The sequence below is a fragment of the Bos javanicus genome, chromosome 11, assembly GCF_032452875.1.
Source record: "Bos javanicus breed banteng chromosome 11, ARS-OSU_banteng_1.0, whole genome shotgun sequence".
Lineage (NCBI taxonomy): Eukaryota > Metazoa > Chordata > Mammalia > Artiodactyla > Bovidae > Bos > Bos javanicus.
In genome coordinates, this window is record NC_083878.1 from 63658097 (window position 1) to 63672609 (window position 14513).

General features: G+C 45.9%; 1 protein-coding gene and 1 non-coding gene across 4 annotated transcripts in view; both read right to left on the bottom strand.

Moving 5' to 3' along the window:
- The window catches only part of SPRED2 (sprouty related EVH1 domain containing 2), a 126671-nt gene that overhangs the window by 99577 nt on the left and 12581 nt on the right, over positions 1 to 14513 (bottom strand). Inside the window, exon 3 of one of the 3 annotated variants that reach the window (XM_061432812.1) lies at positions 8540 to 8716. The exons of the other annotated variants lie outside the window; for them this stretch is intronic. Coding sequence (XP_061288796.1) covers positions 8540 to 8716 — 177 coding nt within the window. The remainder of the gene's footprint in view (positions 1 to 8539; positions 8717 to 14513) is intronic. 3 annotated transcript variants of the gene reach the window in all.
- Positions 11797 to 11867, bottom strand: TRNAG-GCC (transfer RNA glycine (anticodon GCC)). The gene has a single exon. It is a non-coding gene; the product is annotated as a tRNA-Gly (tRNA).

The following is a 14513-nucleotide window of genomic DNA, read 5'->3' on the forward strand; positions in this document are numbered from 1 at the left end:
GTGGAGACCAAATTCACCACTACACCCTCTGTGCACCACACCTGAAATGTCCTGACTTTTTATCTCTGGGGAGGGTCTTTTCTATTGAGGTCAGGGGCAGATGGCAACAGACTTCAGGGTGTGTTTTTATTTCCCTTTCCTTCTGCTTGACAAACCAGCCCTCCGGGCTGCAGGTGTGACAGGTCAGAAATAGTTAACATCAAGTTCTCCTTTGCTGGGAGCGAACCTGTTCCACCAGAATGGCCAGATAAGGGGAGCCGCCACTTCCTTAGAGATAAGATCCGCCCGTTCTGCACTCAGACCTGAGTGAGGCAGGGCCCGCCACCAGCCACTCGCCCGCCCACCCACCGCTCAAGCGCGCTTCTGCTCCAAGTCACTGGACACTACCTGGGGCGGTGGAAAGTTGAATCTCTCTCTCAAATGGGGCATTCTTAATTCATGGTTAACTGTCCCACAATGCAGTCTCTGACCTCACAGCTAATGCTAACAATGAAAAACTCCCAAATCACAATGACTTCTTAACAACAAATGGCTCCCCCTCGGTGTGTGTGCCTGCACACTCGAGTCTGTGTGGTGGGGAGGTGGGCAATTAACATCTATGCCTAAATTCGAGGGAAACATTGTCTGCAGTGAAAACCCATCCAATGAGAATCTTTAGAGACATTTAAATTCTCCTTGTTCAGTAAAGATTCAGTGAGAGGGGGTTTGATTGACCCTGAAGCTGTGTGGCCACAGATGCAGGAGAAAAGCTAGTAAAATCAAAGAGGTGGGTGTACGGCACACAAAGCTTCTCTCTGATGCAGGCTGAGCGAAGGGATGCTGCTTATTTCAAGTAATTTTATGCTGAACCTTTTTTAAAAAAATATTTCTTGGCCATGCAGCGTGGCATGTGGGATCTTAGTTCTCTGACCAGGGACCGAACCCGTGCCTGCTGCGTTGGAAGCACAGTCTTAAGCATGGGACCACCAGGGAAGTTTCCATGGTGAGTACTGCCGTACACAAGATTGTCACACACACCTGAACGCACGTGCTCTGCAAATCTAGCTGTTGGTGTCTGTTTTGCTTAAATCAAAAGATCAACTTGAATTTGGATCCTGCTGTCCTTTTACCTGTGAAGACACTGTATCGGCTCAAGCTTCACCTGGGGAGCACAGGTAACTCCCTAGAACTCCAGTTCCAGAACAAGTCTCCCTTTGGCTCTTGGCAGTGTTTTAAATCTTAAAATACTACTACTAACACAAAACGGTATGACGCCCCGGTCGTAATTTTACTCTCCAGAACGAACAATAAAAATATCAAAAGTTGGGCGAGGAAGCAGAGCAGGAAAAAAAAAAAAAGAATGTTATCAGAACGTTATGACATAGCCCACGTGTGGAGGGTAACTCCCCAGCATGCCATCACCCCAGGCCAGGCCTCTGTTCCTCCCCTTTCCTACTTCTTTCTCAGAGTCCCTTAGGGTATCTTACACCATCACAAATCCTTGGCAAAGTCTAGAATCTTGGTAGTCAACAAACCAAATGGGTGAGGGGCACTAGATCCCCCATGCGCACTTCGACAGGATTTATCTGTCTCTGTTTTCAGCTCGAGAGAGTTCCTCACAAATCCAGTCTCTTGGGTCCCTTCTCCTGTCTCGATGGGGCTGTTTATCAGACAGGCATGATCTGTCCCTTCTGTTTACACCTTGCGTGCGTGCTCAGTCGCTTCAATCGTGTCTGACTCTTTGCGACCCTATGGACTGTAACCCTGCCACATTCCTCTGTCCACGGGATTCTCCAGACAGGAATACTGGAGTGGGTTGCCATGTCCTCCTCCAGGGGATTTTCCTGACCCAGGGGTCGAACCCATATCTCTTATGTCTCCTGCATTGGCAGGCAGGGTTCTTTAACACTAGCACCACCGAGGAAGCCCATAAAAGGTATGTGTGCACGTGTGCTGAGTCGCTTCAGTCGTGTCCGACTCTTTGCGACCCTATGACTGAGCCAGCCAGGCTCTTCTATCCAAAGGATTCTCCAGGTAAAAATACGGGAGTGGGTTGCCATGACCTCCTCCAGGGGATCTTCCCGACCTAGAGATTGAACCTGAATCTCCAACACTGGCAGGCAGACTGTTTACCACTGAACCACCTAGGAAGAGAACTGGTGGTAGAGCTGCAAATTGCTCAGCCAGCCCTAAAGTCCCCTTCCAAGGCTTTTGTGTACAAAATCCCAATCTCCAGTCCCAGGAATCTGTCAGATTTTCTGGAGTTTTCCTTCAGCCTATAAATATTGCCCCAATGCTGGCTTTCATCATAACCCTCATCCTTTAATCCATACCCTACGGAACAGCAGGAGACTCAAGTTTAATCCCTGGGTCGGGAAGATCCCCTGGAGAAGGAAGTGGCAAGCCACTTCAGTATCCTTGCCTGGGAAATCCCACGGACAGAGGAGCCTGGCGGGCTACAGTCCATGGAGTCACAAGAATCACACACGACTGAGTGACTAAACCACCACCAGGCAATTAACAGTGATTTCAAAATCGTAGACGCCAATTACAGAGCACCTCTTCATGGACTCTTAGGAACATACGTCATCTGACTTAATACTTACAACAGCCTAGGAAAGGAGATATTATGGTTTCTCTTTTCCTTGAGGTTTTGAATGGTTCAGGTGATTTACCCCTGGTCACATGGCTAATAAGTAACAGAGAGGAGGTGACATCAGGCCTGCCTCAGTCTAGAAGGGCGCTGATACAAGGAGGCCCCTGGGGCTACTGAACGCCTGGAATACAGCTGGTCCAAATGACGTGCTCTACAAGTGTAAAATATACACTGCCTTTCAAAGGTGTTGTACCCAAAATGCAAAATATCTCAATAACAATTTTTATTATTGATTACATACATATTGAAACAACTATTTAGACAGGTTGAGTTAAATAAATAAAATATATTAAAATTAATCTCACCTATTTTTTTTTAAACACACTGCTCCCAGACCATTTAATGTCACTTATGCAGTTCCTGAGGTATTTGCATTGTACAGCACTTGTCTAAATCCTCCAGTCTTTACTGAGAAGTCCTACTGCCTCCCTGCTTTCCTGCAGTAATGCAGCTCTTTAGTAGTTTACACGTTGTACACTATTTTAAAAAGAACAGACTCTGTGGTGGTCCAGTGGCTAAGAGTCTGTGCTCCCAACGCAGAGGGCCTGAGTACAATCCCTGGTTAGGAAACCAGATCCCGCATGCTGCCACTAAGAGTTTGAATGCCGCAACTAAAGATTTCACTTGCAGCTGAGACCTGGCACAGTCAAATATATAAACAAAAATATTAAAAAAAATAAATCCACCTCAACAGTCTTACCTCCAGTAATAAAAACTTTGTTTCCTGATGAAGACTTCAAGAATAATTTTTAATGCAAAGAAAAAAGAAGTATAAATTCACATACAGATGTCAAAGAATCTGCAAGCAGCCTAGACAGGGCTGTCCCCCGTCCCTACAATGCCAGGATCTCCAACATGGTCTTGGCATTTGGTCAAACCTCCTTCTCAGGCGGTCTCCCTTTTAAAATTTAACTCAATTTTCAACTTTTTAATTTTGTATTGGAGTAGAGCCGATTAAACAAACAATGTTCTGACAGTTTCAGGTGAACAGCAAAGGGGCTCAGCCACACATATACACACATGAATCTGTTCTCCCCCAGCCTCCCCTCCCATCCAGTGCTCGGGCAGTCTCCCTTTTATCGCTATTTGCACTCACCATCTTGGTTCTTGACCTCAATAGATGAAAATGGTTCTCAAATCATATCAAAAGGGGACCTAGCTTTTTGCTCCTAAGGATGAGAATTTCATAGATGAGAAGGTAGGGAAAAGATGTCGGGCACTGAATCTACAGTAAAAATCAGAAGGAGCTATGGCCCATACCTTTCCCTGGGGGGAGTGGGTCTCAGGGCAGTGCACCTGGCTGGCTGGCATCTGGAAGGGGTCCAGAGGCTGCCTGCTCTGGCTGCCTTCACTGTGGAACGCCTATCTGCTGAAGTTCCTGACCTACTGCAACTGCTAACCCGAAGTGTTCGTTCTCTCTCAGGGTTTTCCATTTTTATGTTATGATCATCAACATCAGCTGTAGCAGATAGCCTTTTTTCAACTGCTTGCACTCCATGTACCAGGCACTGTGCTGAGCACGCAACCCAGGTTATCTCACTTAATCCTCTGAGGAATGACTCAGCTCCAGGCCCAGGCAAGACTCACCCAACACAGCAGGCTCTACAAGCCAGCCACACGGAGGGACACTGAGTCTCCCTGCCCTCCTTCCCCAGCATTTCTAGGGTAACCCCATGGCATCCAAACCACCCAGCAGCAGGCTCTACAAGCCACACAGAGGGAGACTGAGTCTCCCTGCCCTCCTTCCCCAGCATTTCTAGGGTACCCCAGCGACGTGCAAGCCACCCAACAGCGGGCTCTACAAGCCACACAGAGGGAGACTGAGTCTCCCTGCCCTCCTTCCCCAGCATTTCTAGGGTACCCCAGCAACGTGCAAGCCACCCAAGAGCAGGCTCTATAAGCCACATGGAGGGAGACTGGGTCTCCCTGCCCTCCTTCCCCAGCGTTCCTAGGGTACCCCAGCGGCATGCAAGCAGGTAGCCTGATTTGGTCAGCTGCCAAAGTGCTGACACGGTATCATTTAATTGTTACTTTAATTACGTGCTTTCAAACAGCACTCTCACATGACGACCTGTCAAATGGCACTTTACCTGTGCACTGGACCGGGCCACACAGGCATAAGCTAAGCAAAGTTAACTGGCCTGAAGGAACTTGTAAAACTAAATTACAACAGGGGACAAAAGTTAGGGATGGAGTGTCGGCTTAAACAGCTCACTTCCTTGTCTTAATTGGCTTCCATCTTGGTGTTAATTGACTTTGGAGTTAAGAGCCTTTCATACAAATGGAGGGAAGCTGACCTTTGGAGCGCTGGTGACTTGTTGAGTAAATATGTCTTTATGGACTTCATAAAATGCAGATAGTGTAAACACACACTCAGGAACTATTAAAAGCACTGGGTGGCTGGAGTAAGGCACAAAGGTGGCCTTTAAGATTCCTGAGTACTCCGTAGTTGGACGTTTCAGAAAACGAACATCCAGGATGTAATTACAATTTAGGGAATAGATTTCAAACTCTGGCTTGCAGGCAGAGGATTCACTTAGGGAGCTTTTCAAAAATACAGATTCTCCGGGCCACATGCCCAGAGAGGCTGATCCAGGAGGTCTGGGGTAGCCTGCTGACATCTGTATTCTAACAAGCTCTCCAGACTACCAACTCTGAGTAGATGGCCCAGGACCAGCTTTGAAAAACTACGATTTCAGTGCTATAAGCAGTTCACTCACCTTCTCACCTGTTCTTCCTTACTCCCACTAAAGAATACCAGCTGGGGAACACAGAAGACCAGAGTCCTTCATTCAGGAGCGGAGGGATCTTCTGAAGCAGGAGGGAACTCCCTTTCTCCCCCTGCCCATTATCCAAGAGCAATAACTGACCCCAGCAAGTTCTCAGGCTGACACCAGGAGAGCCTTCTTTATGCCTCTGAATGGGAAAGAGATCAGCTCCCCTAGAACAGCTGAAACCCATCCACAAAGTCAAGGGTGCACATTCAGCACAGGGAGCCACATTTTCCACATATACAGCCCGATCTCTCTACACTGACCACAGCCCCCATGTCAGGGAGACGTCAACATGCACAGCATCCATGAGCCTGAGGCAGCTGGAGAAACACCTCCAGTTCTGGATCCCTGTTTTATAAGGAGACTGGGACGGTGTCTGGGCAGCAGAAGCTCTCCTCATGTATCAGTGGGGAGACAGAACAGCAGAGAGCTGGCTGTCGTGGCCACAGAGGACAGTAGTTCCATAGATGAGCTGCTGACGATCAGGGCCACATATCCATGTCACCTGGCACGAGGGCCCCTTATCTTGGAAGTATCTGGGCAGAGGGAGAAGGGCCATCTGGGGCAGCAGAACATCTGGGGCAGAGGGAGAAGGGCCATCTGGGGCAGCAGAACAGCACCTACTTACCAGCCCTGCATTAGTAAGATCTCCACAGACCCTGCGTTTCCATCCCCGGGGTGGGGTGGGGGTTGGGGGTTGAGGGTGGAGTGCTCTCACATGAGCAAATATGCCCTCAATCATGAGTAACCCTTTCCCCAAAGCTTATCAAAGTGGTTCATGACAGCATTTGCTTTTTTCCTACTCAACATGGAGAGTGCCAAAACGTGGTGACACGTTTGACAAGACCAGAAAGTGTCAAATCTACAAACAGTTCATAAAGGACTATAGATTTCCAACAACCAAAGTGATGAACCGCAGGTAAAATAGATTTGGTATTTTTATTGCAAAATTCACGAAAGCTGTAGAAGAAGTTGCTAATATTCCCACTCGAGGCATATGCCATTTCAGAACCTCTAAGGACCCAGTTTCCACCCATGGGCTACTAGCAAAACGACTTAAAGAGGAAAACAGCACGTCTTACATAAACAAGAGCCTAACACGTTCAAAGGGAGAGTTGTTTTTCTCACCGGCATGGCCTCAGCACACATTCGTTCTCGTGCATTTGCTTAAATTAAGTGATTATGAATTTCGCCTGCCAGGTTTTGACTCCTCGTTTCCAAACAGAGGAAAAGCAGAAGAGCCAACATGCCTCTTTGGTTCTTTACACTTTTTTTTTGTGCTGTCGTCCCATATGGTTGTCACCACTGAGGCTCTGGACACGAAGTGCTCGCCCATGGGTGCTTCCCTGGTTATTATTGTGCCAGCCTCCCCGTGATCCTGATCTCCTGCCTGGGAAGGGCTCATCACCCACAGCACTCGCACCCAAGGCCAGCTCCGCTGTAAGCTCTCCTGCAAGGCCGTCTGGACCTTGAAAGCTTTCTGGGAGGTTCCAACCCTTTCTCAAGACTCATTAGTTTAGGCAGAAATACACTCACTCACTGGAAGAACCTTTAGGCGATACACAAACTTTAGCACCATTGGCCTCATCTCAAAGTCCATCTTGCCTCCAACGTCTTGAGCGGAGCTGTTTTTTGCGGTTGAGGGAGGCAGAAGAGGGGAGCCTAGGGGACTAGGCACAGATTGACAAGAACTGGAAACCTACAGATAAGGATGTGAAATTGATTTGATGTCTGAGGCCCTCCAGCCCACGCAGTTGTGCTCAGACGGCCATTTTTTCCAGAAAGAAGTCTTTGAGACTTCTTACGAAGTCATGAGTTGACTTGGTCCCATTTAAAATAAATAAATAACCTGTTCTAGTGGTAGCAAAATATGCACAAGGTAAAATTTACCATTGGACCCATTTTTAAGTGTATGGTTCAGTGACATTAAGTACATATGTTCACACCGTTGTGCAAGACTCTCCCGTTTTTAAGAGTGCCCTTCACACTTTCTCCTAAGATATTAAAACACTTTTTCAACCTCTCCCACATTTGCATCCTGTGCCACAGTTTCAGATGACAAGCTACAATCTTAATACCTGGCATCAGTTTTGTTAGCAACATCTGTTTTAAGTCAATGTATTTTTCAGTTCTAGGTAAAGCATATGATTCTATATCTGTTTTCCTTTAAATTCAAACAGATGCCGGTCTTATAAAAACAAAAGGTTTGTCAAAAATCAAATTCAAGAACTATTCTTGTTTCCTGTAAAATAACTGGCCCCATTCTACCCGCCCCCTAAAAGACAAAATAAAAAAACACTCCTGTATTTACTACTTAATTAAAATAGCTAAATTCATATCCTAAAGGCATCTGTATTACATCACTAAGGAAAACTTTTGAAAAAAATTATTAGGGCTTTTAAAGTTTCAGTCAAACTTTTTAAAAAGTTAATAAAAAACAGTCATAATTTTGGACAGCTGTAGGTGATTTTTTGGTGTGTTTTAGAGTGTTTTTCGTTAAAAAAAAAAAAAAAGGCCTCTTGAATCAACAATTAGAATTTATTTTGCATTGTCTCTTATGGTTTCACTTTACATGTAACATCAATTTGGTATCTTCCTCCCTAAGAGATGATTTACTAACGTGAATGAGATGGAATCATGAAGAAAGAGTGGGAAGGAAAACAGCAATGGTCCCCTCCCCTGATAAGGATGTGTGTGACTTGAATTCCCTTCTGTATGACAGATGACTCAGGTAAATGACTCAGGGGCAGTGATACGGGAACTTTTTTTTTTAGCTACAACTGACATTTAACATTATATTAGTTTCAGGTGTACAACATGATTTGCTATTTGTATATACCTAAAAAATGATCACCACAATAAAGTCTGGTTAACACCCATCACCCAGGGGGATCTTTCAAAAGAGGAAGGCTTGGGTGGTGCCATCTTTGTTGGTCATAGCCCTCTAGGTTTGGTGGGTGTTTCCCTCTTCCAAATCTTGATTAGTCTAAGACACAGTATAATCTAGATTTTTTTGAAATATTGACACAGGGTGTGAGGGTGAAATTCTAATTCAGTTGGTCTAGGGAGGAGAAAGGTGAAAGTGGAAAGACAGACAGATGTTGTGTCCTAGAAAGCATGCCAAACCAACCTGGATATGTTCCTCCTGCGGCCTCTTGTTAAAACTGATAAACTGCCCTTGTTAGGACAGTCTGGGGAGGAGTTCTGGTTCAGGCTGCGGGCATGGGTGGATTGGACACAGTGGTCTCTTCTCCTGGTCACTGCTGCACTGCTCCATGTGGAACAAGAGGATTGTGGAAGGAGGGATCTGTGGGCAAATCATTTATAAGCAAACCGCCCTGATGGTTTGGATGATCCAAAAGCAATGTGATGTGGAACCTGAAACCCCACAAAGCAATCTTTAGGCTCACAAGAGATCCTTTACTCTATGAATAAGGATGCCCAGCTGATGGAGACTAAAGGGGGAGAGTGTAGAATACCAAGAGAAGGAAATTTTTTAAGTACACGTTATCCATCTGACACAAGCAGTATGAATCTTGTTATCCAAGAGGAGCCCTAACTGAGAACTATAGTTCCAAAGCAGGACTGGGAAATGGATCGTCTCATCATGGCAAGGTGGCACGTGCTTCCCAGCATGTGTGTTTGACTGTGGGCTCTTGGGGAGAGCATGTCTTGCTTTGGAGATTTTTATTCTTCCTCAAGCCTAGGTTTCTACACGGTTATAACACTTAGTAGCTATCTCATTTGGTAAAGAGAATAATCCCAATTTTATCAGAGTTAACCTGTGGGGCAGCGGCCTTACAAAAATTAAAATAAACATGCTACCGTAAAAAATACTCATTATATGACTAGCTCGTCAACTCTTCCCTCCCTCTCTTTGCTGTAACAGGCACCTGTTGGCTTAGAAATGTCCGGAGTTCTCACTCTAGTGCGCCAAAACTGGCGCCCTTCCCATGCTGCTATCCGCCAATCCCCCACCCCCACCCCTGAGACCTGCATATCAAATATTACTTCCTGCTGTCTATGACCGCATCGCCTTGGCAGTTAACCTCAAAAGCAAACACATGGGGAGGAGAGAAGTCCCTGGAGCTGGGGAGGAAGGACAAGCCTCAGGGAAGTTTCAGACATTTTTGCTAGTGCCCAGGTGCAAAAACCTTGGTCACGTGTATTTCAACGTCTCATCAAAGGCCTCATCTTTTCTTCCCCGGGATGGAGAGCTGAATGAAACACTCCTCTGCCTCCACTCCCTACCCTCCTGTTCTTGAAACACACATATGGGACCCCCCTACCACCCAAAGGTGAACCACACAGGAACAGTGTCTGGCAGCTCACCTATTCTCCACGTGTTCAGGGGTTGACCGAGGCTGGCACTCTGTTCAATGTTGATGGTTCCTCGGCAACACGGGCTACGTTTATTTAAACTGAACAAGTTATAATCATCTTTTTCTGGTGTCCAGGGAGTTCAATGGTTCAGGGTAACAACTGTCATGAATGTCTGACACAACACCAAAACAGGACTGGAGCCAAGGGCAGATGACATCTGCTTACCTACATATCCCAAGGAACCAACTAGCTGTGTGACCCTGGGTTCATCACTCGACCTCTTTGGATTGCAAGAAGGGAGATGGCATTTTCCTAAGCTGCTCTCCAGCTCTACAATTTTATGGTCCAGTTGCAACCATTTTACTTTACTGAGAAAGGGCGATGTACTCTCCACTTCACAAGGGCAATTTCAACTGAGCAGTGCTGTGTTCCTGCAGGAGGAACAATACTAAAAAAAAAAAAAAAAAGTTTAAACTATATTTAAAAAAAAATAGTAAAAATACAAGAAGTAGTAAAAACAACAACAACAACAAAAAGAAAAACCCCAAACCCTCACTTGATTTCTTACTAGCCTGAAAGTTTGATCTACAAAGTAGGTTGGTTAACTTTGCTTTGAATTTCACAGCTTCCCTATCTTCCAATAAACATAACAACCTCTTCGGAACAAAGATTTCCTAGAGCGGTGCCTGCTGCAGTTCATTACAGCCAGAAGGAAAGCCCTGCCCAGATCCGATGGGGTAAGAGCTCTTAGGGGCCTCTCTGACTCCAGCCTAGCCCGTAGCCTCCAACTAATTGGAATTTACCGACAGTACATCACTTTATCATTTCTTTGATTCAGAACTTTAAACAGCACCATTCCACCTAAAGCACGAAAGTTCAAAGATGGATTTTGATAGCCTGGCATGCAATACGCCTAAAATTTAGCCTCACCTACCCGGACCAGCTCTTTCTCTGAGTTCCCCCCGCATACACCCAGGGGTGGGATTTCCTTGTCTGTGGAAGAAACCTTTGGACGCCGGATGCCTCCTCTCCAACCTGCCTGACCTGCCCCCTTCCCCACTATCACCACCACCATCCTTATCTGAGTCCGCTACAACTCAAGAGTCCCCTGGATGAAAGTGAACTTTCCCCTTGGCTAGTGCAGCAAGAGGTACTTTAACTTCTTTGCATTTGTCTCTATTTTTAAAAAGAATATTATACTTATAAAAGTTTTCTTAAAACAGGGACTCTGGGGCTTCCCTGGTGGCTCAGTGGTAGAGAATCCACTGAATGCGCCACAACTACTGAGCCTGTGCTCTAGAGCCCAGGAGCTGCAACTACCGAGCCCCTGCGCCCTGGAGCCTGTGTTCCACAACAAGACACGCCGCCACAAGAACCCCACGTGCCACAACTGGAGAGTAGCCCTCGACTGCCACAACTAGAGAAAAGCAGCGACGAAGACCCAGCACAGCCAAAAATAAACAAATACAATTAGTTTTTTTAAAAAAGAACTCTCCTTACAATACTGGAACTACAAGAGTTCTTCAGTATTATTACTATTCAATCCCTTTATTTTAGAGACGAGAAAGCCAAGTCCGGAGAGACCACCTGACATCTTGGGCACATTGGTGGCAAAGAAGTGAAGGGGACCGAAGTTTCCCAACTCCCAGAACTTGCTGCACAAAGCAAACTGCTCCCCATCTGCTCTGCTACTTGGTATCCGTTCAAAAGCTTCTCCTGTTGGGTGTATCCTTTTTTCCCACAATAGAGTCCTGTGCTGCACAACGCAGGTGTTCAATAAATGCAAGGAAGCTGGAAGACAGAAGACAAGCTCCCCTAGGCCCTCCTCCTTATGAGAAGACCCAACTCTGTACCAAGTCTCTGTGGGGGAAAGTCCTGACTCATTTTCAACTCCCCCCACCCACCTCCAACTAACGCCCTCTGCTTTCCTTCAGACCTTCCACCCAATCCTCAATCCGCCCGGAGTATAAACACACCCTCTGCATATGCATCCCACGTGAATGTCCATGGAATTCTCCAGGCCAGAATACTGGAGTGGGTAGTCTTTTTCTTCTCCAGGGGATCTTCCCAACCCAGGGATCGAACCCAGGTCTCCTGCTTGGCAGGCAGATTCTTTACCACTGAGCCACCTGGGAAGCCCCCTGAATGACCACACTCATGTCCTTACATACAGAATGAGGGGCACAGCAATGATTCCCAATTAAGTGTAAGTATGCAAAGGCAGAAAAACTAAGGGACCAGCCCTCTTCCTCTAGAGATTATAGCCGTATTTTTTAACAACTGTGAGTTGAGAAAAATATGACAAACATCCACCATGAATTCAATAGTATTTTATTGAGGTTATATTTTATTATTGTATAAATGCAACGGCATACATTGAAAGAGTAATACATGTATGTGGGTGATGTTATATACATATTTGCTTCACAAACAACACTTGAAGTGCTTATGGGTCCCCAGCCACTTGGGAAACTGCTGGGTAGAGGCATTGGTTCAAGACTTCAGAGGTGATGCCTAAATGCTGGGCGTGCATGTTAGTCACTCAGTCGTGTCCAACTCTTTGCGATCCCATGGGCTGTAGACTGCCAGGCTCCTCTGTCCATGGGATTCTCCAGGCAAGAATACTGTAGTGGGTTGCCACTCCCTTCTCCAGGGGATCTTCCTGACCCAGGGATCGAACCCAGATCTCCTGCACAGCAGGCAGATTATTTACCATCTGAGCCACCAGAGAAGCCCCTCAATGCTGGGGAAGGACCTTGGGTCTCTTATCACCTTCCTCTGACATCTGCCAATGGGCCAATGAAGATACCACCAGAGAGGGGCCACGGTCCGCTCACTTCAGAGCTCTCATTCCATCTCCCTTCTTGTTGTATTTACTACTCTCACAGGCAGTGGCATTTCCAGCACTTCTTTTTTGGGGGAGAAGGGTCTTATTCTAGTCCTCCGGTCTATTCTTGGCTTTCCTGGCAATGCTGCCTCAGGTAGAAAGCCACTTTCAGTTTCTCCCCAGGAATTATCTCTAAAGAGAAAGCGCTGACAAGTGATGGATAATTTGCATTTTAACCCTATTCAAATTTGGGTAAATGGTTTAATATGCATGCTAATATTCTATCATTATTCCAATTAAGGAAACTATTATGTTAAAGTGTTTAATCAGGAGAATTAGGGAGAACTCCAGACACCTAAAATTAACCTCTAATAGTCTTGACATTCATTTTATTTAAGTGCAATTTGCTAAGCTATAAGCAACTCCTTGCCTAAGACTTCTGTTTAGGCACGTGGGGATTCCTGATAAGACCTAACAGCAATTCATTTCCTAACTAGATTGCTGTCTAAAAGAATAAACTAAAAGGGCTGCAATTTAAATACAATCAAGTCCCCAAGCAGTCACATTCCAGAAGACTTAAACATCATCATCTTGATCCCCAGGAACAACAATGCTATTCGCATCAGAAACAACACAACCACTTCCTCTTTCTCTGACCTTCTCGGTTTAATTACTTCCTGTGATTTCTTCTAGGGCTGAGTGTGCTTGCTCCCAGGGCGGCTGGCTTTCCATAGGAGACCGATTTGTCTGGAAGGTGCAGAATGCCAGCTGACAGACATTATACACAAAGTGCTGGGACTTCCTATTCCTCTTTCAGTGATGGATTTCTTGGGCTGTCTGGCATTCACCAAGAACTTTTTTTTTTAAGTAGTAAGAAAAGAAAAAATTCTTCCAGCACCTTACCATCTAAAGATCAAGCTATGCCTCAAAGCTGAAAGTCCTGCCAACAATGGGTAAAGGCAGGCCCTTGATAATATCTCTCTGCATGGAAACACCACCTTCTTGACCAATGAGCTTCTTCAGCAAGTTCCAAATGCCAAGTATGTGAGGTTGCCTCTGAAGACACAAACCTGGCAGCTGGGAGCTCACCGTCATCACAAAGACAGGCTCTTGCTACTCAAACAGGGGTCCTTGGATCTGCACCAGCAGCATCGGGAAGTTGGTTAAAATTGCAGCATCTCAGGCCTTCCCGAACCAGAATCCTCATTTTATAAGATTCCCATGCACATTCAGGTTTAATCCTCTTCTCAAAATAGCTAGGCTAAAACCAGGTCTTAATGAACAGCAAGCTTCGTTAACTATTTTGCTCACACACACTCCATCAAGGGCAAGGTGGCTGGTTGTGTTTCCAAAAGCGGTCTCTGTAGAACTGCTCTTTGTATCAGTACAGAAAATGCCATCTCTGTGGGTACTGGTTCTCTGCTCCACAGAGCTGAACAGGCGAGCGAGGAAGAAATGTCACCTCACTGTCCTGAGGCATTTATGGGATCCTGTGCATGCATGCTAAGTCACTTCAGCTGTGACCAACTCTATGCAACCCTGTGGACTGTAGCCCATCAGGCTCCTCTGTCCAGGGAGCTTTCCAGGCAAGAATACTAGAGTAAGTTGCCATTTCCTACTCCAGGGGATCTTCCCGACCCATAGATCGAACCTGGGTCTCCTGTACTACGGGTGGACTCTTTACCATTTGAGCCACTAAGGAAGCCCTTTACAGAGTTCTAATTTCATCTGCTCAATGGTAATATAAGTCAAACTGTACATGTAACAGATTCTTTGCCAAAACTGAGGCTCTATGCAGTTGTTCATAGTTGTTCTACAGACACGAGATGTGAAGTCAAAGGACCTGGGTAAAAATAACAAATCCTGCTCTGTGACCTCAGACAAGATACTTAACCTGGCTGAATCTTTTCTTCGCCTGCAGCTGTGGACACTGTTGATTCATGGACATAATCCA